At 38.6% G+C, this 26,679-nt stretch overlaps 1 protein-coding gene across 7 annotated transcripts in view; it reads left to right on the forward strand.

Annotated features, from left to right (window-relative positions):
* The window catches only part of LOC139120121 (neuronal acetylcholine receptor subunit alpha-10-like), a 218,035-nt gene that overhangs the window by 167,860 nt on the left and 23,496 nt on the right, over positions 1–26,679 (forward strand). For all 7 annotated transcript variants that reach the window (XM_070684220.1, XM_070684219.1, XM_070684221.1 and 4 more), the window contains one exon: positions 14,164–14,323. In XM_070684220.1, coding sequence (XP_070540321.1) covers positions 14,254–14,323 — 70 coding nt within the window. In that variant the 5' untranslated portion in view covers positions 14,164–14,253. The remainder of the gene's footprint in view (positions 1–14,163; positions 14,324–26,679) is intronic.

Consider the following 26,679-nt stretch of genomic DNA (forward strand, 5'->3'; position numbering starts at 1 on the left):
CTATATATTAGGTAGGTAGGTAGGAGGGCAGGCAGGGAGGCAGGTAGGTAGGTACAAGATAGGTAGGTAGTATCTATGTATGTATGTGCATACATATGTATTTGAGTTTTTTGTGTAAAGTTTTACACGTATTTTCCTGACCAGTAGATTGCATATTTCGAATAAAAAGAGATATTTTACCTTACACAATTTTATTTCTTTTTGACATACGGTTACTCTCTCCGATGTTTTATTCATATTTATAGGTACCCTCACTAATTTCACGCATGCATTGAAAGCAAAATGAAAAGTATACGTGTGTGAATGTATTCGATGTAACGGTTTCTCCGTCCATACTGTACACATCATAAGGGTCATTGCCCGCTATGGCAACGGACAAATATCCTCCCGAAGTTTAGCTCAAAATTTCGAAAAATAAAGATATTACAATTCACTTTTATCGAGGAAAGCTACTCCATTTCTCCGAGTATATAGATCTTAAAGTAAATTCCAGCATTAAAAATTATTTTCATGACGAATAGGATGGTGCTCACTTTAATTTGCTGATGCCTGAAAAAATGGTATCAAATCGTTATGGATAGAATGTCATGAGCGTATTGAAGTGGTTACCGTAATAATATGCGAAAACTATGCAAATGTATACAATGACTCGGTATACCTCGGTCCGCGGCGAAATTAGACTGCGAACACCACTCCAGTGGGTAGTGTTATATGCTACGGTTCCTTCTATTTATCCTCGATCGCGAACTCAAATCTATCTATATATTATAGCTTTGTCAATACCAGAGACACTTGAGACGTCACACCCTCAGATTATTACTTATAATGTATCCAATTATCAAGCATTGTGGCCCCAGATGTTTTCTACATCTACAAATTCACTGGCATTGCCAAAACTATGAAATAATTGCAATAATGTACCCCTTCCAGCCTATAATGCACTCAAGCAAACTTTGCACCCCACAATGTATTAATCGGCGAGTTTGCTTTCGTCTATTATGGCCCAGGAGGGGCATTGTTGTTTAGATACATAAGCGAATAACAATTAAATGTGTAAATGTGGTCATGAAAGCTTGTTTTCATCAGGAACAGTAAGAACGATAATAAGTAAGAAATTTCGGACAATTCATACTTATGGAAAGGGTGGGCATGGAAACACAGAGGGATAAAAAATTGTCCATTTTTTGAATTCTACTATCTGCATGCTTTGGCGAGGATGTTTTGCGCCACATCGAATGTCGGATAATTGCGCGGGCAGTTCAAAATGGACGATTGTAGTTTGACAATTACAGTAAACAGACAAGAAGTTAAGTGACACTGAAATCTAACATAGCAGATTTCGGGGCAGGCGTACGTGCTTATACGTTTCAACCGTCTCACATTTGTAGACGCATAACATCATCTCGTGACGCGTGTCTCTACGCTAGAGGTTACCTTTTTGAAAGTAACAATGCGTTTGAATCAAGCAGGAAGCCATTTTGTACGACCGCCAGTCTTTTGCCGATTCCCTGCAAGGCTATTTAAGTAAGATCATGTCGCCAGCTACATTCACACCTAAATCGCGGTTCACTGTTTTTCAATTGATTTCTTGTAAATAAAGAGAAATAAAACGTCCCGGGGGTAACGAATAATGAACAGTTAATGCAATTTGTCGCCTTTTATACCTTTATTTAGCTTTCTAAATTCCCTTCTCACTTTCAATACTATCGACAACGTACTCACTCGTTGAAAGGAATCGATAAAGGTTTATTCCTCTCTCAAGAGAGATCTCAAGTTTTGCGAGTGAAAATTCACATGGAGCACAATGCCACGCGCGGCGTTCAGTAGTCTCAAGCTATGACGTTCTGTCATCAATGTAAAGAATATACCCGAAATATTTCCATCATTGAAAGTTGACGAAATTTGCTCGTGTATCGAATAATTCTCTGTATAATTGATTCTCAATAAATTGCATCAGTTGCATGCTCTTTTCGTGAAAATCCCGACGGTATTGTCCCCTATGAGGGCACGTTTTGTACTCATTACGTCATCATAAGTCGGCTTTATTCAAATTCCCTGGACGGTGTACTGTGAAATATCTCGGAGTCGTAGAAATAGCAAAGGAAAATCTCCATCGGGTCTCAGGACATTAACACAACGAATGCCGCGTTAAGTCGACAGGCTTGACACTTGCTTCCTCTCCAACCATCACTTGAGACACACACGCCGTCACAGTTTCACTGCTCAATCAGAACGAACAGTCTATGGCACAGCATGGAAGAATGTCAGACCATGAGATATGTTGTCATGAAAATATTTACAGTTTTCAAACGAGGTTTGGCAGATATATCGTCGCGTGTTAGTGTAGAGTCTGTATTTTGACGAGTTACGTAGCAACGAGTCAAATGGCGGATGACACAGCGGGAGACGCTACATGTATGAGTAATGTGAAACATAACAATAAAGGTATTTTAATTTTATTTTATTTTACTTAATTTAAGTAGTTTTGTCTCCAGAAACTCCACAGAGAAATGAAACTTCCATCCTTTACTTCATATCGATAATGGAACTGTACTTTTACGGATTCACTTCATAATTTATGCATTATTTGTTCATTTTCCCCACAAAATTACATCAGAATTTATCACGTGCTTCATTTATGTCAAACGTTACAGGCATTAGCATTAGTAAATACGTTCAAAGTCAATGCCGTGATAGCAGGTTGCAATTGCAGACTTACAGTTTGACCTGTATGTAGATCCATGACTGTGTTCATTTACATGTATGTTTATCAGTATTGAGAGTACCAAGGTTGCGCTTGAACTTGGGAAGGAAAGGGTAATCATGACATTGACGCAGGATACCCCTTGCAGACGTATGTATGATGAAAGTCATCCAAAGGCCACATTCAAAGGTATCTCTTGGCCACCTTATGGTTGTTTGGCCTTCATTTGCTGTGGTAGTCATGTGTTTTCAGACTGGTTGCCGGACACGTTGCGTGCTGAGTGTCGATTGCTAGTAAGTAGATGTGCGGGCGGTCTGCACGGGACACAACACGTATTTCGCTTGCCAGCCACTATTCTGTTGTTGTCTGGGCAGTACAATCTCAATGGAGACATGATGTAACATTTCTGTATTTAAAAATGTCCAACAGTGCCGAGTATCCATGTTTTTAAATATTTAATACGCCTTTCTTCACGTAGTACGATAACGTTCAATCCCCATCGCTGACGACCGCTACGTTCGATAAACCAATTGAACAATACTTTTCGGATGGCACGCCATAATAACATTTCTCGCTGACGAGAAAAACAAATCGGACGCTCTATCAACCAGTCTGAAAGCTAAACCTAACACGGAACACATGTTCCATTCAGTTGCCTTTGTTTTGAAAAGTACCCGAGGACGGCAATTGTTCTGGCATGAGTGTGTATGACAATACATTGACATGCGTGTATATTGATTACACATTGAGAAAAAGTGCAATTGCTCAATCTTGTTGACGTGCACATCCATGTAATCCCAGCTTGGTGATGCGTTATAGATGCAAATGACAAAAGCTTCATTTCACTTTGTTTTGCTTCTGAACGCTTCATGTGAAAAGACGGGGAGACCGTCAATCAAACCTTTGACTTAAAGGCCCATTAGCTGTACCCTTTTCTACATTTTTTTTCTTCGATGAGTCGAAATCAATAGCAACTTGTATACAAATGCTTACCTCGGTGTCGCCAAAGAGCAATTATCAAAAATTGGCAACGAACGAAGACTTAGATTTTGACAACTGAATAATTTTCGACCTACAAGTCAAAACATGAATGAGAAGCAAGATTTTGTCAAGTTTTTGAAGGCTGATGCAACTTCATCAGCGTATCACGTAAAGGAATGTGTATAAAGAACATCAGTAAAAACAAAGGCTGCTGATTAACCATGGATTTGAAAGTGAGCCCTCTTATAGTAAAAGCTACTTTATTTTAAATCATGATATTTTCTTTTCGGTATCGAATAGATTTCGCACCACGAATTGTATTCGTTCTGTAATATTTATTCTATTTAGCCTTCCCAGTTATCTAGATCCATTCCCCGCGAAAACTCTGGGCAACTCTGAGCAGAACATTAATCAATTACAGATCAATCATATGATAAATAGCAATATTTTGAAAGATACCAAACCCCTAGGCAATAATATGTTATAGACCCGTTCAGTCACCTTTAGTTACTATTTTTATATATGTGTGTACTGTAGTGCGATTTTAAAAATGGAGTCCTTAATTAAAGATCAATAAGCTGCATCTGTTTATATCTTTGCACAAGTTTATAATACGTGTGTTGTTATTGTAAACTGGAGTTTTTGTTCAGCTTTCAAAATCACGTCAAATGCATGTTTATAATGTCCATAGAGAGAAAGCTCCGTGGAACCAATGCCTTGTTTACAATATGGAATATTTTAGTTGATAAATGAATTTCAGTCCTGACTGAAGTTCAGTCTTCAACAACATTGAGACATTCCACGCATAAAGGATGTGTGTGTTGATAGGTTAAGCAGAATGCATTTCGACACGACTGCATTTTACAAACAGAAAAAAAAGTGCTGAGAATTACACCAATAGTTACAGCTGGTGGATCTGCCAGTATCAATATCAGTTGCGTTGTTTGTTCGAGCGAAACTCGACGCATAACTATCAATTCGTACACCGTATTACTGTCTATAATGTGGTGGCAATTTCACCGCAAAAAGATCTCGTTGGAATTTGTTCATGCCTGTCCTTACCATGCCCATGGATTGCTATTTCTGGGCATAGTTTTGCACATTTAAAACCAGATCAACTCATTGACAAGCCTCATTGATGAATGTCAGAAAACAGTTCGGCATCACAATATAATATCATATCAAATTACATCACAGGAGGTCACACTTCCGTCCCACAGTACCTTCTATACCGTTATATCTCATCACGCAGTCGCAGTACTGCATCAGGTAATATCACAGGCAATCACATGTGCGTATTTGAGATCATGCCCGTCGTGTCACGAGGTTTAGGCAAGTGATAATGTCACATCATGTCGTCGCTTGTCTGTACATCTCGTCAATACGCGTGTCGAAGTTTTCGCCATCGACGTGTTCAACAAAATCCTCGACATAGTATTGCCAAAACGGCTGACATAAAAAAACCGAATAATTTGTGTTTGTGGAGTTGCATCCCTTCGTATTTTACAAACAGTGAAACTTTGTAGCTGCTGTGGTCAGGTCAGGAAAACAAGAAATTACGAAAATAAAAGAAAAGGCATGGCACCATCACACCACTTTTGCTAAATGCTAAGAGTCAGAAACAAAAATAGTGCTTGGCTGGTACTATAAACACCGACAATATACTATTATTATTCGGAATTCATTGACTATCTCTAGCTGGTACTTAAGTCAAATTCTGACGATTTGACTTTTTTTTGAACAATTTTTGTTAACCGGGAACATATATCTTCCACGGTCGTAAATTGTCCATCGCGACAGAATAAGAGGACTGACCCAATTAAAGTTTATTCTGCAAAGGGCGCGCCATCTGTCTCATACTTACCATAATCCTCTATTATCCTAACTCCCTGCAACTGTTGTCTCTTCGCTACATGTACAATTTGTCAAAACACGTTCAGAGTGCTCTCTCATTGAGAATGCTTTCTGATCGTTTTTCAGCAAGGACTTGAATTTCAATATTGTGTACTCCCTATGCACCCTTTCCTTCGTGGTGCTGTGGTGCCGAACCGATTCCACTTCGATTTGTGGGTGCTTGTGACTGTGAGAATAACTCGATGAAGCTTTGACGATCTCTGACAGCAATAGATTCAATTTGACGATTGATGAACGGCGTCCGATGCGCGCATGGACTCGTGTGTCCTCATTGGTTTCAGTATCCTAGTGACGAATCAGAACAACTGGAAACAAAGCCTTTGTACTTTATTCAATAAGTTCTTGCTAAAATCGTACAGGAGGAACTGGTTTCTCGATATCGTTTTACATATATCACCAACATTTACATCATTTACAACGTTTACAACATGATAATTTTACTATGGCTAGGAAGGTGTGTTATAGAAATGGTAATAGCTAATACTATAGGAAGAAATATTCGACATTGACAGCAGACAGGGGATTATTCACACTTTGGAGAGTTGTACTCGATGTAATTCTAGAAAACTGTCTCCAGTTATTGATTTCTTTAATGATATCTGCGCTAAAAAATGGTTACTTCTACAATATTTTAATCACTCTATAGTAGCAAATTTATACGCGAAACAGTGGGTTCAGACGTGGTGGCAAGGAAACTGCGCATTTTGCGATTTCATTTCTACTATCATTACTATCAGAAAGTTCAGTATATATATATATATATATATATATATATATATATAATATATATATATATATATATATATATATATATATATATATATATATATATATATAATGTTTAAATGCGGTAATAATTCTGATATACAGCAAATGTGTACCATAAGTTCACAACTATTTAAAATATGTATACATGTGACCTTTTTATGCTTTCTTTAAAGGCGCGTCAAAAATAATTGTATACTTCTTGTTTTGGCTTTTTGGCCCTAAAGTTTCGCCGCGCAACATATCGTCCTCACACATTGCAGAAGGTAACATTGACAAGACAAGACTTTCCTCCAAGCAAATGAAACGTCGCGTTACTATGCATACACGTACGAAGGACCGTAGCGCAACTAAACGTCCCAGCGCTGAAAACAGAAACAAAAGGCAACAGCGACGCAATGTTGAATTATGCATGTAATCTGGCAGGCTCGCCGCACAGATCCTTTAATCAAATCGATGAACTCACAATTAATTTTCAAGTCAACAGGTACAACTAAATACCATATATCAATCTTACCAGACGCCAGCTTGTTCCATGGCGCTGACGTGATGAATTCAGTCCGCGCCGTTTGTCGGCTGAAATTCGTCATGGCCCGAAAGTTCCATTTGAATGCAAAATAACCACTGTTTAATGAAATGAGGTACATGTAATCGATAACCTGCCTACGAACCCGTGATGCATATAAGTCGGGTGGAACACTTTCGATCAACCGATAAAACTCTGACATCGTATCCTGGACTCTCATACTCCAGCTTTCAATATAAATCATTTTAACACACCCAGAAGTAGTCTCGACTTTGCCCACCTGTAGAATATTTTTATCACACGAAGCAGTTGACCTCATCGACTTAATTCCTTGGAACGCCACCTACGTCACAGTCTGTGTGCTTGATAATTAGTAATGTGTGACATGTGTGCGGGATGGGTAAATGATGGATATAAGATTGCCTGCATGCAAATACAGGCAGGAATTAAATAGATTACTCCAGGGAATATTGAAAGATATTCCGCTGAATTTCAATTCATTTTAATAAAAAATGTGTATCAGATGACAAGAATCCCCAATTGGCATCGTCTCTCGTTTTCGGCATCACTGGTTACTCATCAGTGTAGCAGGAGATATATTAAACAAACAAACAGACGGACAAAAAACAAAATACCGAACTGCAGTTAAAGCGATGTATTCGTTGCTTCGCTTCGATAAAGTTTGTATGTGCGATGTGTGATAGTGAGCGTGCGTGCGTGAGTGCTTCACGAACTCTACAACGTGTGGAGCGGTCTCAGTCAGAAATATGTAACAACTTAGCCGGCTATTGAACCACTCTTTATTGGGAGTGGAGATTTAGCCGAGCGGTTCTCTCTGTGGCCTCTCCGCTAGGCGACTGATGCCGTATGTTGTGGGTTCGAACCCGATTGAAATCTAGCCGTATCATGATACTCTGTGTATCGCAGTTTTTAAAACTATATGTCACTGAAATTTTATATGCTCCAAGGATGTTGCTTTATCGTGAACATTTTCGAGTTTTTCCTCGGAAGACAGATGATATACCGAAATTTGTTAAACGTGCCCTCTACTTTTTTGTCTACTTGTATGCTTTATGTAAAACAGTAGGTAAGGTAAGCTAGAGGAAACATTTTTGTAATTTACAAACCTATTAGGATTTACTTTGAAATCTGATGAGAAAACAAGCTTTCCACTGCCCTCTCGCTAAATCTTCTAAGAATGGAGTTTAACGACGAAATCCTCTCTGAGCCGGATATGCAAATTTAAAACTTATGATGGCACATTTCGTGATATCGAGATTGCCGGCTTACAAACACTTCTCGTCCGCACACAACTGTTGACTTAGTTCAAATTCTCTCTACAATCAGTGAAAATTGTACTCGATAAAATGTGCCCGACAGTATTTTGAATGCACACCCCGTTCCATCCCAGCATCTTTCGGCTGTTATTACATTTATTTTAGTAACGAATGGCAGTGACATGGGTGGGCGTAAAAAATAAACATGACGACAGCGCTGAAGACCTATCTTTGCAAAACTGGAATGTAAATATACTTTTCATTAGTGCCATGAAACTACATGTACATGTGAATCACTGTGCCGTAAATCATGGGTTTGTCTAATTGAAGTTCTCTTTTGGCGAGTAACATTTTACCTACCATCTACATTGCAAGGATATTTTTTAAAATCAGCAGAAACATTTCTCTCCGGCAAAGTGTGCTTGTTTCAGTGATCTTTCAATCAGGCTTTGATGAACAGCTGAAACGAAATTAGTGCTGTTGTTTTTATTTTCGTGAGATTGTGTGTGTAACGACAACAACAATCGTCGTCATCGTCGTCATCATCATCACCATCATCATCATCATCATCATCATCATCATCATCATCATCATCATCATCGTTGTCGTCGTCGTCGTCATCTGCGTTGTCGTCAGAGTGTCCCAGACAACGTGGCAAGGGATGTTGCCGATTGGTATTGTCATACAGATAAGGAGATCACACCTGTCTGGTAATAAAACAATAGATACAGTTCAAGTGCCTTTTGTCTTCGCTGATCCATCGCCCACCAATAGAAAGTATGTCAATACATTTGTCGTCCAATTGACCCCTTTTCATTCTTTAGGCAATACCACTACCTTTCAGCGTTCACAATCCATTTTATAGAATTCCCACGGAACGGACACACCTGACGCCAGTTCTCATAATATGCTGCATGACGATAAGAGTCGACTAATTCAGCATATTGCTATCTTATTCTATTATGTCGTTGTGAGGCATTCCAGTACACAAGTGACAGTCATCGCTGAGATCAATTTTTTGGTCGATTGCCGATAGTACTAGACCTGCTTTTAATGGTAGCTTGTCCAATACTTCTAAAATAAATTCATCTATGCTACTCTTCATTGAGGAAGCAGGATGGAATTACTGAACACGGACGGTGCCACTAACACGTTTCTTGGTCAGTTGTTTAGATCCTGTCCAGCATCTATTATGATAACAAGGAAACGTCAGCTGCCAGATGATTTCTAGTAAGATGAAATATTATTGTGAAATAACTCAAAATAGAATCTGTACATGTGTTGTGATATGCTAATCGTTTCGGTAAGGTGATGAATAATTAACAATCATATTTGAAACTTAAAGATGAAAGGGTTAAGAAAACTTCGAACTGCGCAGTAGGTCCAGTGAACATCAACCCTGGTGCAGCATAGTTGTCGTAAACTTGTAGAAACCAATGAAGAGACGAACACGAGCAGTCAAACCTTCTAGTCACGCTATGGATATTGTTAAATATAAGCCGATATTTTAATTTCAAAGCATTTCGTAAAAGGTTAATCTTGGTTATAAAAAGGGCTGTTCATTGAGAATATGTCGACAGCCATTACGCTGATGTGATTACGTATTTAGCTACATCAATGAATGACTGTGCGCATAATGGCTCGACATATTTATGTCAGCGCAGACCGACTATACCATTACATTAGTTAATCATCCCTCTTCACGCTGGTTTGTATTAGGTTTGTTTGGGTTTTACTGAGCCTTAAATTAAATGGCCTTGAAAAGTGTTATTTTGCCTCCATACAGGACTAACAAGGTTGATAAGAGCTACTTCTAAGGCCAATAACATCTATTGATTTTCCCTACACAGTTCAAAGCAATAACATGTACGTGCCCGACTAACGTCCTTCAGCGCATATCAAGGGGCTTCCCTGGTAAACAGGAAGTCCGACCCGTCGCACTGATTTTTATATTCCACAAACTAATGTGGTTTGAGTGTTTTTTTGGCTTTTTCTGATATCAAGGAAACAATCGCGTGTTCCGCAATTAAGAAATCTAAATGGCTCAACGATGTGTCCCAGGCCACCGTGTCAAAATGGTTAAGTCTAGTAGTACTTTGCGGAGTCGATTAACCCACTCTAAGGTATATATACCGCTCTCATGCCATTCAGCGATCCGTCACGCACTTCTTGAACGCACCTCAATCTGATACGGCGACGCGGCAAGGAAATTCTCATAGAAAAAAACTATTTTATCTTAACTAATTTGAGTTCTTTGGGCTTCTCTAATCGATTAAAGTGCAGCTATCTATTTGGCAATCGTAGTTTCCACTTTACAGTGCCTTTCTTCCGTAAAAAACCCCGCTTTGAATAAGCAATTAGTTCATCCATTTTCACTAATTACATCATTGATCTTCTCAGAGCTTATTGGGCATTCTCAGTCCTATTGGAAAAGGAGATTGGACGCTGGCAAATATATTGATGGATGTAATATATGATAACAACTCACAATTATCTCTTATTACAAGTTCGCACAAGGTTGGGGAAGATGCTTGCCCGGTGTAATTTTGCTGTCTCTTGGAACAAACTTCTCGAAATATAGACACAAGGTTGTGAGAGACACCCAGATAAGCATTGCAATTATACGTAGGTTTTCAACAAGCAATAGTAAACTTAGGTATCAAACTTCACTTTATCACTTGAATATGCTTTTTTTGATGTTGCTTCCGTCACCAGAAAATGATTTGAAGTCTTTGACATTGTAAAGACTCGGTGCTTTCGGATATCAAAGGGCATTTCCGAGGAACAATTCGACCAATCACGTCGATCCCAAAGCGCTGTTCATTTAACTGAGTCTGCTTCCCCGTGTCACTGTTCAGTTCAGTTTTATTTTTAACGACGGCGAAACTTCATATCGCTATAAGTTACGATCGGATGTCGGTTTCCTTTGTTTTTTCTATTGCTGCGCATTTGAAAGGCTTAAAATCCCATCAACGCCTGTAGAAATTAACTCCCAGGGTGACAACCAAATTGCTATTTAAAACTACTTATGGAAATGGACACCAGAGCTTTTACGGGGAAATGGAGCGAGCCCTAAACGGTGATGTTCTGATTGGTTATAATGTCACAGCTACTCATGAGATTGTCATCGGCAAATAATAAATTTTGAACTTTCCTTTGCAAACACTCGGAAGTATACAGCTGAAATTGACGCAAATGCCATTTTCGCCTCCACGCTTAATAACAACGCCGATAAAATGCTTTAGGATCAATCAAAAGCTATTATAAATAGATTCTAAACTCGAGGTGTGGGAGGTCAATTTTCAGCTCTACAATCATACCTCCTCAGCTGCTAATTTTTAATGGAAACACTCTTTGACGTTCATGACAGGATATGGGAATTCTGCTCTTGCAGTTTCACAACGCTGGAGTCATTTCAACCCTAGACTTTTTTATCAACGTCATTTTAGTCGGGATCTCTCCACGTCAGTCAGCATTGAGCCGCAATTACATTTAGAGAGTTTTGATTTTTCTTGTTGTACGTTGAATTTCAATTTCAACCTAAGCTTGTTGGTTACAATTTAGAATATTAATATTTTCTCGATATCCATATATATGCCGATACGTTTGAGAATGCTTTAACCCCCCCCCCCCCTATGGTCGAAGTGGACTGTTAAAACTTTACGCTTTACCATTACTTTTGAAGTTATGACAAAGTTGATCAAGAATTCGAAGCTGTTACATAGCCGATACAGTTGTTTTAGTGATGTATATCCACGGCACATTTCACCATTGAAATCATCAATCTGCCGCTGTCGTGTAATATAATGTAACACTGAGAACGGCGTGTTCTCTTAATATAGCGATCAAACCAAGATAACACAGCGTACATTTCATGACATGCCAAGTCGTAGCGATATTCAAATGATCCGAAAGCGCAATAAATGGTTCGACTGTTAATGAAAACCTTTATCTTGGGATACATGCAGTTGTATTTAAATTGAATTTCGCAAATCGCCCGTCTGTTTACAATAAACCATCACCTCGTTGAATGAAACCTCTTCAGCATAAATTACTTGAAATTTTTGAACTTTTACCGCTGTATAAATAGTGCACACACATTTGACTTTCTAAAGCACCCAGTCTATCCACAAAGGAGCTTGAGAATTTTACAAATGATAGAAACTAAACAAACATCGCACGTGAAATGATTGTGCAGGGAATACTATTGTTTGGTGAGTCCGGTTTTATGGTAAGCAGCGAAAGCGGCTTAAGTGTACCAGCCTTATGGGTTTAAGGGAACTATTTATCATGACCCAATTTTTTTTGCTATTTTTAAAATAAATACCACCGTGACAAGCACGACAGATTTCAAAAGCAATACGGAATATTTGGAGTTTGTTTGAAAGAAGGGCTTCGTTTTTCAATCTCAGGATCACGGGTCATACACAACATTGCTACAGTATGGCTGTCTGAATATCATGTATATTATACATGAAATTAATGGCAAGGTTTCTTACCAAGAGGTTCTTCAGTCCTAGTCTAAACTGTGATGTGGAAATGGTCACGACTCAGTAATATTGTAATTACGAATACGCCGGGCCTTTTGTCATTATGTATCCTTATTTCTTATACTTAATGGCATCTAAGTATTCTAAAGTTGAAATGAACATCTCGCTCGCGCATCATTTTTCTAAATGATTGGTCAAATACATTTTGTTAGAACTATCATAACTGAAGTACTGTACAGTTATACCCACAATGAGTCTACCCCTTGTTGTATTATTCCAAAATCGTTTGGAAAATTGCGCCACCTTGTGTTCGAAGCTGAAATAAAATGTTACTGTTTCAGTGTTTGTCTTTTGCCCGCATTATGCTCTTCGTGAGTTGCGAAGTGCGACACAGCATGGTCAATTTCTCTCACTGCGAGACTCGTCCTTGTACTTGGGCATCCGCTGAATTCTTGGTTTGTTTCCAAGGATACGTGATGTTTTTCTGCATGTACAGCCAATATAAAGCATCGTAATTTCGAAAGGTTGAAGTGGATCCAAGTTAATATTGCGTTGATGAAATGATGGGCCATGGCCTAGTTTGTATATTGAGCGTGCGATTGTAATTATAACTGAAATATCGTGGGAAAGAGACAATAACGAGACTTAGAGGGGTTTCCATTTCGCGGCAATTACTTTTTCCTTAAATTAAAGGATTTAGATAAATCGATGCGCGTGTATGGTAGTCCACTATAGTGACACTAAAACATGCAAATATCAAGCTTCAATGAGAACCTAATATTGTTCACCTGAAAACAGCTTCGACGCTGCGATGTGGGGGGGGGGGAATCTGCTCTGTCATACTGCGCTCAGTTGACTCATGACGCCGTACTCGTGCACGATCTAGCCGTTGCGGTTACTCTCCTGTCCTCGAAGGGCGGCTGTGAAGTACAGTGTAATCTTAACACGACTGTTTGCTGATTGCTTCAGGCATGGGGAAGTGGAAACCGTGTTTCACCTGAGGCGTTCCCGGCATTTTCATGGTATAATGATGACCCGAGCTCGCGTAATGTACGACTCGTTGTATGGTTTCCTTGGGTGTTAATTTATCTAGTTATACAGATGTATTTTCAAACTACTAGGAGCGGCGTGGCCGGGAGGTAATTTGCGATCCCAGTACACGCTCCACTGCCCCATTTCAGAGCTTAAGTCGGAATTTAATTTCGCTACAAGGGTCAAATACCGAGGGCGGGCTATTTCATCGGGTCGTCCCTCGCATTACGAGATTGTCGTCATTTTAACGAATAACCAATACGAGTCATGTTTATCTAGGACCTTACGCGATGAGTTTTATTTCCCAACCGTCTCGGTTGACCGCGCTGTTCTTGTATCGTATGGATATTGCTCTGCGTTTTAATGTCGCTATATTAACCTATATAATCCCTCCCATCCAGCATTCGCATACTCTGTACCGTTAAGATCGTTTCTCCGTGCTTAAGTTCACGAGCTCCAATCTGCATTTGACAGGTCAATCCCTCAATCGATAAAACCAATCCGGCGTGGATGGTGCAGCGTGTCTGGACATCGTTGAACGAGCTCTGAAAATTGCAGTATACCATGCCGAGAATGCCATTGACAACGAAGATAGGACTAGTGGCGTTTGTCTTACTGCTCTACTGGCCACAAGGTAGGTGCTATCTTTTTCTACTCCCTTGTATTTATTCACTGATATCGACCTCAATCTCTCCGTTTAATTGAATAGCGAAGCGGGCAAACACGGGGATCCCTATCGCCGGGTAATATCGAATTTTACTGACTTGACGCAAAGTCAGCTTACCAAGTTATTGCACGGCTCTACGTTTCCAGCCATTGGATCGTTACTTCTAGGTCGGAAAAGTCATTCTTCTTCCATTGCCCTGGTAGCACATGCATGTCCTTTTCAACTGATGTTTAAAAATAATCGGAACTAATTTGGGGTAATTGGGTATAGTATTATTGTAGGGTTAATCAGCAAATGCATGATACTCTACTTTTTTGTTGTTTTGCGATGCATTTGTTTGCATGGGTAATTTGAAATATTGCAACTTTCAGCTATATAAACCTAAACTTGTTTTTAAAAAAAATTGAACAATTTTAATAATTAGTTCCAATCTTGTTTTAGCGTAATAGAATAGCAATCTACAGAGGGTGAAGAATTAGTGTTTGTAATATGTCCATCCACAATCGCATTTTCAAGATCCGGATTCGTCCTCATAAACTTTATGTTGACCGTTGATTGGTCATAGATAAAATTTACATCTAACAAATTAAAAAAACGTGATTTTTTTAATGAAGCGTTTGCTTTGTGGTGAGTACCAATGGCAATCTTGAAAATTTATACAACTGCCAACATGTGTGTCGATGCTTATTCGACTCGCGTACAATTTTAAAGTGGTGACGAGCCTACGATCGTAAAATACGCAATTGATAAAACTGAAATACGATTGCCACTTGGTTATGCAATGCACACTAGAATCGCTAATCATTGCCATAGCTGAACAAAACGCCCCCCATTCACTAGCGATTTCGTTCAACTCGTAAAGATAGGCGCTTCGCTTTAGTTTTGAAAATTTACATATCTCTGTCCGCGACATCATAGCAGTGAAATGCATATCTCGAGTATTAAGTGATTTTCATGTCAATAGGAACCAGCTCCAACCGCTGAGCTGTTTTTAGGTCGTACTGCTTTACGGCACTGTTCTTGTTAATGACAAGTTACGGCGTGGGTTACATACAGCGATGCTCTCGTAGACTGTTAATATGGTCATTTCTCGTCGGGTGATAAACCTATAAAGTGATCGTTGCAGTGGTCGTAAGTTACGCACATAAAAATGTAACACGTTTGTACCCGTGGATTCTTTCGAATTCTGGTTCGTATGAATATCGTCATAAACATTTTATCGCTTACGGTTTTTTATACACGGGTTATTTAAAATGATTATTTATATTCAGCCATATATTTCCTATAAGGCTGATAACCAAGTTTGTCGCGTACAAGTAGGAGGACGAATGATCATTGTTGTCGTTAGTTGTACTTTGACATGAAGTGCTCTCTTCTCATTAATTTATATCCGTGCAAGGAATAGGTGATTTTTAACCCAAGGCTTCTTCTGAGAAACTGCTCATTTCTCGAGCACCGAGCTACCCCTATGAGTTATACCACTGCTTTAGAACTATTTACAAGTGAATGAAAAATGTTGCACCAGCTTAACAACATTTTGACTTATATTTCCCAGCGTGGTTCACAATTATGAGATGCGAACACTCGACAGGTTCGGACATATAATCTGCTAGCATGAAATTGACATCAAACACTACAGGCTAAATATACACAGGCTGTGTTCGTCAAGCGAAACACCTGTTCTAAAGCGGGCTTCAGCGAATGGGAAACAGTAAAACTGGTACGAAGCAAAAAAAGTTGTGAAAATAACCGCAACTGAAGTTTCTTTATTATATGATGTTGCTAGTGCCAATGGGCAACATATCGCTTTTCTGAAACCTTGTATATTTTGGCCATTATTGGTATGGTAAAATGTGCGGACTTCCTATTTTGTATCGAACTAAACTTCCCAATCACACCATCATTTCCAATCCATGCAGTGTTGGTACCATTATTGTGATGTATTGGGCTAATCAACTGAAAACTCTACCACTGGAAGGCAGTGATCGATAACATGAAATTACACACAGCGATAACTCCATACCTTTGTTCGGAACACGTAGAGTTGAAAATTGGACACGTATACATGCAACTTGTCAATCTTTCGACAATTTTTCTGATGTGAGAGTCATTATAAAAAAATAAAAGCCATCAACTCGAGCTTTTGAATGCGCAACATAGTGACGCATGAAACTATTGTGTGCAAGCGTTGCTTGTTCAAATGATACCTTATAGCGTTCAATGAGGAGCAATTTGAAATTAGTTCCGTCGAGTTTTCGTAAACGGTTTGGAAGCGATTCATTTCCAGAACAAACGGGCGCACGAGATATGTATGATGTATAACCTAAACGCATTGATAATGCAGGGATAAATTTACCGGGATGTCTCGTTTAAATCGGCCGTTGTGTTTACGCAGTGGGCCGTTGATCATTTCCCCTGGAATGGTGAACGTGATAGATCGCTAAACCCCCATGGTTGTCATAGATAAATCAGAAGGTCTTAACAATTTCTCACAAGTTTATAGATTCCCTTGCTCATGATTAGACGTCGTCGATCCAATAGAAGATGAAGCTGACGAAAATCGCCCATCTTCCTTCATACAGTACATGGACGTTGTTCTGCATTGAGCAATTGAAATAAATCTTTCAGCGTTCTAAGAGTGGTAGATATATTAGTATCGATGACTGAAAGATTGAAAGTCTGATTGAAAGTTAGAGGACAATGTCGATACTAATTTGATAATGGCGTTTGATCAAAATTGCCGGGAAGTCAGAAAAAAATTGCTGTATATTGTTTTGAGTATATTGTTTCTAAATTCCCGAAATAGCAATCCTAGTAAACAACTGATAAACCGGATAAACCCTTTACTATTTGTAAAATGTCATACTCATCTCAGTGTCCTTTTACAATATCTTGATAGTAGTCCCTCTCATTGCGATGTGTAATTCTACCTAGTCGTCCTTATTATTCTACTTAGTTGTTCGCATTATTCTTCCTAGTCGTCCATATAATTCTACCTAGTTGTCCTAAGCTTAACATTTACAATTAATATATATATATATATATATATATATATATATATATATATATATATATATATATATATACATGTGTATTTAGCTCTACTCTAGTATTGAGCACTCTACTCTAGCTGATCTTGAACTAAACAAGTATATATATATATATATATATATATATATATATATATATTATATATATATATATATATATATATATATATATATATATATATATATATATAGTTAACGCCCATACGCCCATCATCTTTCGTTCAGATGCAAAGCAAGGATATTATAAGAAGCTTAAGCAAGATGTCTCAAATGTACATAATTACTGCAATATTTTGATGTTTTTCAATAACGGTTTATGGCAAATTCGTGTAACAGAAAAGAACGGTATTAAGAGGTTAAAACGTCTATGCTGATATGTTGACCTTGTCGAATTCAAGTCCTAAAGTTTGGTGCCATAGAGTATTCGTGTGATGAGGCCTGTGAGCTTATGAAGTCTGCAATAGCTTTCCGTCATTTGAAGTGACGGTATATGTTCTTTGAAGGGTCAATGGATGTCGCGGAAGTTTTACTGTCCTCGTTTCGTTGCAAGAATCTTTCATTAATGACATAATGACTGGTAGTATTCGATCTTTGTTCTGATCTGTCTACTTGAGAGAAAATATCCAAACAACGACAGATTTAGGAAAGTAGCACTTCTTTCACATTTTTCACTTTAAAGTTTTTATGACTCATTAAAGTATCTGCAACATTCTTTCTGATTTGAAAAGGTCAACGAAAGTGTCTAGCATTAGTCAATTTTGCGCTGATCTTAATCGCTTACGGATGAATGCCACATTTCACTAATCGCCACATTAAAATCCACGACAATATGCCTGAACTTTTCCGCAAATTTTCTGACCCTGACGGTTTAATTGATAAACTTAACACCGGTGCAATCAGTGAAATACAGTTGACGTTCATTACAGGCGAAATTGGTTTGAACAATTTTTCTCACGTTGAATTAGCAATCGAGGCAGATTGGAAAATGTTGTTTGGACTAATTGACGTCAATAACAGTGGAAATGAGCGCGATTACGATGCCATACTTTGAAATACGCTCAGCTCCACTTCGGCAAACAAGGAGATTGTGTCGACATTAACCATTGTCGCAGTCAACGACCGTCGAAGTGGCAGCTTTTCCGCAAGATGCGAACTCCCTCGGACGGCTGTGTTATTGACGTGTTCCAAATCTCAGCTGTATATTCCCCGTCTTTCAATGTGATTGTAATTTCCAACCGAGAAACAGTGGCGGTGACGTTTGATACTTTTGGTCATATTCGTTCAAGAAAACAGGTTTACATGTTTGTCTCCCACAGTATGTACCTTACAGATACAACCCATTGTCTACAAGATGTGGTGTTTAGCTGTGTCATCGTTGACAAACAAATTCCAATTGAGACTAAAATTCAGCTTGCAATGTCAAGAACAACATCTGAAATGCACATACACATAAATATTGTGATGATGAGTTTGACACATCAAAATTTTAGTCGAACAAGAAACTACATTTTATAAACTAAGTAAAAATCCTGCAAAATACATGAAAAGTTAAAGCAGACATAATAAATTTCATTGTCGAGGCGAAACTCCATTTGATGATATTATGGTTGAAAGCCCGTTGTCTCTCCTGATATTAGGAAGTTTTGTTATTAAATGTCAAAGTTGTGAAAGGAGAAAGCAAAGCCCAAAATTTTCTCTGAATCGTTTGCCTTTATAACGTCATCAGCTAATAATCGTCAGATTGATTGAGCACGTTAAAATGCGGTATCCTAGAGCATTGAAGATTTTTAGGGAATTTATTGATCAACTGAGCAAACGATGCGGAACAGCCAAACTTTATACTGCCACTAATGGTTGATTGCTATGCAAACTTCAAAATGAAACACAAATACCGAAGAGTTTAATGTCACTGTAGTATGCTCGGCGTTCATTACAGACTTTAAGCCGAACATGTTGTAACGGCACTGAGTACACACATTTTTTTAGAAACGTCTTCGCCTCAGCGTTCGACAACAAGCGTTTCAAAACTGCCACGAAAGAGAGACATTGTCATGATCACAATGCCACGCACACTTCAGGGAGACAAAATCTCCATTTATCTTGGCTATCTTGCGGTGTTTAAACTCTATAGCACCAAGGTTATATTGCATATAACGAGGCTGTGAGATCATCGTTGGCTCACTTACTTTGGAACTGATTCCATCGAGCCGCGTGGAGCGTTCATTGATAAGAAGTACATAAGTTAAGTGCATTTCTGCACAGCTTGGATATTCCCTTGGTATTTGGATTGCCTTGAGGCGCCTTGATAATACCTTCCTTTCTGTTGTTCAATTTCCCAGAAAGTAATTAGAACTTCGCTCCGCACACAGATTTTTTTACTTTCAAACGCAAGAGTTAAGTCTCACTCAAGAATCCCCACTGCAGTTTCATTCGACTGGCGGCCACAGAAGCTCTTGTTGCCCATTTACGGCATTACATGAAAATTTATTTTGTGGTTAGGTTGTCATAAAACGATTCCTGTCGCAAATTAGCAATGGAATGGATCTGATTCATCTTGAGACATGATGGTGAGAAAATGACAATAAACGCTATCAAATTAAAGATTAAAGTCGTTGTGTACCATAAAGGAAAGGGGGGGAAGCCCTAGACATTAATCTTATTCTTCGATTTTATGTTTTATGAAATAATGGTTGCTTCTGCCAATGTCGATGGTTGTTCGTACGTTACAGAATCAAGTTTTAAACCGTTCTATCTCAACTGCTTTCTGGCCATTATTTCATTAATGACGACGAAAGTATTAAAATATCGTTAATGTTTGAATAATTTTCATGAAGAGGAAGGGGAAAGAGTAGTGCGAAAAAGGGGGGACCATTCGTACACACATTATCGAGTCATAAAAGCTATTAAAATGAATCTCCAATTGAAGCGAATATGAGATTATTGGTAACGATGGACAAAGTTATAAATAAGCGTGATCTCGGTGTATATGTTTCTGATATAAATGTAAAGAATGAAGACTTTATTCCACTCTCCGAGAAGTAGAAGGAGACAATACAACAGAAGAATTGAATTGTGAGAAGACACCAAATGGCAAACCAGAATATAAAATAATGACAATAAAGTGAACCGCCATTCACGTACATCACTCTGAAGAGAACATTAGGATCGGTTAATTGAGGCAAAAGATGATAAATGCGACAATACATTTCATAGTAAAAGTGGCTTGAAGAGATTATTACCTCGCTGCTCGTAAAGATGTTCCATCAAGTAGTAGTCAACATTTTGCAAATATTTTGGTCGGCACTTTGATGTGCTCCGTTTAAAGTTAGCAACAGCAGCTCATTGGTTAAGGCCCCGTCATAGCTGCTGTCATATTATTCATTGCAGTTAGTAAGATTCTCGCTGAATTGCTGTGGCTCATTTGTTTACAGTTGAACAAATCGATTTTACTAATGACGCCAAAGAGACACTTTTTTGGTATAGGAAACATTGTTGGATATTGATTTCATAGTAGATTAATTTATGTCGGTATATTTAGTACGCTTTTTTGGTATTGGGCACATTGTTGTCCGGATATTGATTTCATTGTAGATTCATTTATGTCGGTATATTTAATACCGAGTACTCTGTCAAATCTGTCCATCGACGTGAGGAACGAGGGAACAGATACTTTGTTTGATCACTTGGGGTCAAAGGTGAAGATTTATGATACCACAGTAACTTGATTATTTGGCACCGAGGGATTGATTCGCTATCATGTATCCGAGCTAATATAGACATATTTATAATGAAAGATACCACGACCGCGTGTTTCACCTCAAAACAAGGCAAGAGTGGGCGTCCTGCGGTGTACCTAGTACCGCAAAAATTCTTACTATGGGAGATCTTATTAATTTAGTTAGTGAAGCTGCCAGTGCCAGCGTCGCTGCACCGAACTGAATGCATTTGCTTGATTGCAAAGGAACGGGTAATGTATGCGACCAGACACTAAGGGATGGACCATTAGACCTTGGAGGGGGGGGGTGGTCACAATGAAATTGTGAAAATTTTTTTTTACTATTGTAAATTTCTGAAATTTTTTTTTTCAAATTGAGATTAGCTGTGCAAATTTTTTTTTCAGAGTAAATTTTCAGATTTATATTTATTTTTAGTTCGTCGCTGTCTGAAGATAAAGAGGGCAAAGATGTGGTGCCAAGCACCACAAGCGGCCATGCAAGCGGTCACGGGGGGGGGGGGGGTCAGGAGAGGGGTATGCCCCTGCTGCTGTTGGAGCTTTTGAAAAATAGAGATTAAAATGGTGTTATTTGATGGCACTTGGGAGTATTTTTGCGGGGGTGGTCAGGAGGGGGTGTCCCCCTCCTGCCGTTGGAGCTTTTGAAAAATAGAGATTAACATGGTGTTATTTGGTGGCACTTGGGGAGTATTTTTGCGGGGGGTGGTCAGGAGGGGGTGTCCCCTCCTGCCGTTGGAGCTTTTGAAAAATAGAGATTAACATGGTGTTATTTGGTGGCACTTGGGGAGTATTTTTGCGGGGGGTGGTCAGGAGGGGGTGTCCCCCTCCTGCCGTTGGAGCTTTTGAAAAATAGAGATTAAAATGGTGTTATTTGGTGGCACTTGGGGAGTATTTTTGCGGGGGGAGGTCAGGAGGGGGGTGTCCCCCCTCCTGCTGTTGGAGCTTTTGAAAAATAGAGATAAAATGGTGTTATTTGGTGGCACTTTGGGAGCATTTTTTCAGATTACACATCTTCCTCTGAAACATGGTCTTCTTGCTCCTCAGTAGCTTCCTATAGTTTTGAAAATTGACTATTTTGGTTTCCTGGCTTCCCTTTCTACTACGTGGTGAAATGCCTACATTCACCCACCAAACATCATGCATATCTCATGATTTACAATTGATTTTGACAAGCTGAGAAGCTAAAATAAGCTAAATAATATAGTTAAATTTGCATATTTCTGTTTTTAGAGCAATTGTTGCCTTTTTTGATCAAAACATCTATTTCTCTGTAGCAGCATGTCCAAATTGATTGGATGTGGATAGATGTGTTGAAATTTCAATATTTGTCTTTTAGGGCAATGTATGCCATTCATGGTCAAAAAATCTGTATTCTCTGAAAGGGCTTGTCCAATTTCTTTGAAATTTGCTACACAAAAACGATTATTCATGCAGATTTATTCAGTATTTGCTATCGAGAAACTTTCAAAGTTCAACCCTTTGTGTGTTTTTGTGTTGGGATTTGCTGGATAGATGGCATTCTACGTAGTGTATTGTTGAATGTTAAAACATGTGTTGCTGTTGTTTTTTGAGGCTGTTTTTTGAGTATAAAAAGAATTGAAAATGCCTTTTTAAAAGCAAAATAATACATAATGACTTGATATGTTGTTTTATCATTATTGACGTGTTCTCACTTGTTCACCCATTCTTGCATTCATCATTGCAATAAAATGCTGTGAAAAAAATGAAACTGATGTGGCCTGCATCTGTTTACCTTGATCTTAAAAGGCAAATACAACTTTCTGTCTTCACAACCATACCATAGTTTCAATGTTTTACCTAGTGTACCTGCTTGGTTTGTACGCAGGAAACAAGTAGAAAACAGGCTCTATATTTCATAATTTTCAAGTGATCAAAATACAAAAGTCCTGAAAGATAAGATAATCACAACTTCCAGTATAAGGGATACAGTCACTCTAAATGTATAAATTAAAATTAAAAATGTGCCGGGAGGATGTACTAAAAAATACAGAAAGTTGCTTTCTGTCGGTAAAATCTAAAAAAATTCAAAATTTTAAAGACTTTTGCAGATTTTTTTTTTACGCCTTTGTCTTCTTATTTTTTTTTTTTATTTTGCAAACTAGTTTGAAGATTTTTTTTTCCTAACTTTCTGCTCTGAAAATTTTTTTTTCTGTTTTTGACCACCCCCCTCCCAAGATCTAATGGTCCGTCCCTAAACTGACAACGTTTTCGGGTCCTTCATCTTGACTGCCTTTATTTGAATATTAATTACCAAGTGGCAATGGTCACCTGGAGACGAGTAGGAAAAGCGCGATTCCAATTTTCTTTAACGGTCTGATGATTGAACGAGAAAAGGAACATTTTAGATTACATTGTCTCATACCGGATGAGCCATAAAATATATCCATAGATATTTCCAAGAGCCTAATAATCTACATTAAGCTTTAGCGGGCATATTAAACTGACATTAGAGATTTTGTTATCCATGATATTTTCATTAATGATCGAGTTTCAGAGCCGTGGTATCTGATATTTTATGTCTTTTTTTTCAAGAACACGAAATTGCAAAACCAGCTATTCAAATATTGGTAGTATAGTGTGTACTTAGTTTCAAACGCTGCGAGATTTCTAAGTGCGATTTATACTCAGAACTGTTGATGTTCTCGTTATTGATTGAGCGATTGTTTAAGATCTCTTCGGTCAGTCGTCGCAAACTGCATCTATTTGGCGTTATATATGGTGCCCTTGCCGTTGAACCACTTAGCGGCGTTTGCAGTGCACCAAGTATTTAGAAATGGAAGTGACGACTAACACTCGCGTAGATATGCCCACAGGTGAAAATGGAAGATGATTCCTGGAGTTCCTACAGAACAGTCGTCAAATGACCTTTAGTCGTTTGTTAGCTGGCATGCGTGTCTTTGTATGGAAAAATTATCATTTCGAAATGGCAAAGCCAGATTCTTAAGGTCGTACTTTTCCGTTATGCCATGATCTCTGTTCTTCGGCGGCAGATGGAACACTCTGTGTGTAGCTGTGTGATCGGATGTTTTTGTATATCCGGCGAAAAGTATAATATGAAACTTCACAAAAAAGGCCAGTCGATACCCATCATTTGCCGGTGCTGCAAATGATCACAGGCATTCTCTGAGCCAATGACCATACACTATTGCATCCGGGTCTTTGTGTAACAGCGCTGTTAACGGTTTCGAGGATAACATCGATTGCTCTCAAATGTACTTCTTATCTTCCGTTTAGTTCGCGTGCAATAATAAATGTCAAATTGGACGTTGTCGCAAATGAAAAATGTGATCCCACACTGAAGGATTTTGTAAAACGTGTCCAGGGCGCGTACTGTCCAGGTTAACAAAACATATTTAATATTCTTTATTGACGTATCATCTTAAAACAAACACATCTTTTTAACGTGTAGGCCATTGAATGTCTCGTAAATTAATAACAGAGCGTAGAGTGATTGATCATGCGATAATTATTTCATGCAGATCAATTTTTAAACATCATACCAAACTCAAATCTTGGCAGGTGTGTCCACACAGAACACCGCTAACATGTAAATGATTGTTCTATTTAGCATGAATGTACATCATATTGTCGAATGATACTAATCGTTCGCGCAAGGAAGTCTTGTTTTACGAGGAGAAATAGCCAGGTCTGAAAGTCAGGAGTGAAAAAACGCAGTTATGTCAATAACTATGTACGATCTGACATGGTGAATTATTTGTCAGTCCCCAGAAAACTGCAAAGTTTCAAATAGACATTTGGTCTACCGTGTCCATACATTTCCACGATTAAAAGAATTTTCCGCTAATACATGTATCCATGCGGCGAATTCATCATCACGGCGTGGTCTGCAATCGTGTCATGAAATTTAGCTAATGCCAAACGAAATAGGAAAACCCAATTATTCAGACGATCGTGATCGAATCAGTCAGACTCTGTGACAGGACTGCTGACAGTTTAATTATGCAGGTTGGTGATGATATCCCGAATGGATAGGGCACGGACAAGATTTACTTGCTGAAGGTAATTAATTGTGTTGTCAGCATTCAACATCTGTTTGTAGATCCATTGAAAACGGGCTATCATTCTTCAGGGCAGTGGCATTACTATGTGTTTTGGAAATATTTATAGCTGCCATAGTGTAGTCTCACTACGTCTACATGTCTCCGTCTCCAAGTGCCTTTCTACTTGTGTCACTGTCTGTCGGTCTCTCCAATCTGTCTGTCTGTCTGTGCTGTCTGCCTGCCTATCTGTTTGTCAGTCTGTCTCTCTGTCTATGTCTCTCTGTTTCTTTCTCTATCTCTCGGTCGCTGTCTGTCTGTCTGTCTGTCTGTCTCTCTCTCTCTCTCTCTCTCTGTCTCTCTCTCTCTCTCTCTCTCTCTCTCTCTCTCTCTCTCTCTCTCTCTCTCTCTCTCTCTCTCTGATAAGAAGAAGAATGTAAACTATCTCGTTTCCCTGAATATAAACAACTTAATTTTCACATTGAGAAACATGGTAATTTCAAATTTCAAACATCGTTACAGGCTGGTCTATTTTTGTCATCTAATCAAAATTTGGTATTTTGTGAGAGCAAATGTCAGACGTGAATGTACGAGACGCATTTGCCGAAAGTATGATGCGCGGAAGACTGTATCTGTCGCAATTTACTGGCAGGTCAGTTTGAATGAACGCTGCCAGTGCAAGAACAATTTGACATGTAACCGTTTCATTTGAATCATCAGACCTTTTTTGAAGATCCTTTCTGAAATCGCTTACATAGCTCTCACTCTTCAAGGAATGCTCGACGCGTAATGTTACGTACAGATGCGGTAAAAAACAGTTACATGTAAGCTTAATTTTGCAATAAGGACACTCAGAAATAATTTCCTGGAAAATCCCTTCTTTTGTAACATAATGTGGCAAACAGAATATTTGCATCGGCAGAAGAAATTGAAACGTACGCAAACATGCATTAAAATAGCATATTAATCACCTTCTGTAACGTATACAATAACCATATACCGAAAGGTCATCTGCTGCTACAAGAATCAACAAAAGTTCTAGAATGTTTTGCAATGTCTTAACATGAAAGGCATGATTTTCCAAGAGGGCCAGTCCTCCCCCATCTGATAATTGCAGAAATGATCGTAGTCAAGACACGCAATGTAGACTTTTTTTCAAGGCACTGAACTTTCAATTTGATTGGATAATCACCTGTTACTCCAGTTAACAATTTAGTCGTCATGTGGAAGAAAAATATTGACCTGAATATTGCAATGAAATGGATATTATGTATCCAAACACGCAATTTGCATTGTAACCGGCACTCGTCAGCTTTGGTTGTGTACACTCAATATTGCACATTGAGAGCCTGTCCTTGTGTTTGTGTATCACGTGAAATTTCATACTGAATATCGACAGCAGTGTACACAAACGGCCCCGGTGAAAATAAAACCAGCAGTAAGTTTGATGGTGCTTGTTCATTGCTAAGTGTGTTTGTTCACGTTGCTACTAATCCATAGCGAGCCTCCGTGTATTCGAAT

The sequence above is a fragment of the Ptychodera flava genome, chromosome 20, assembly GCF_041260155.1.
Source record: "Ptychodera flava strain L36383 chromosome 20, AS_Pfla_20210202, whole genome shotgun sequence".
NCBI lineage: Eukaryota > Metazoa > Hemichordata > Enteropneusta > Ptychoderidae > Ptychodera > Ptychodera flava.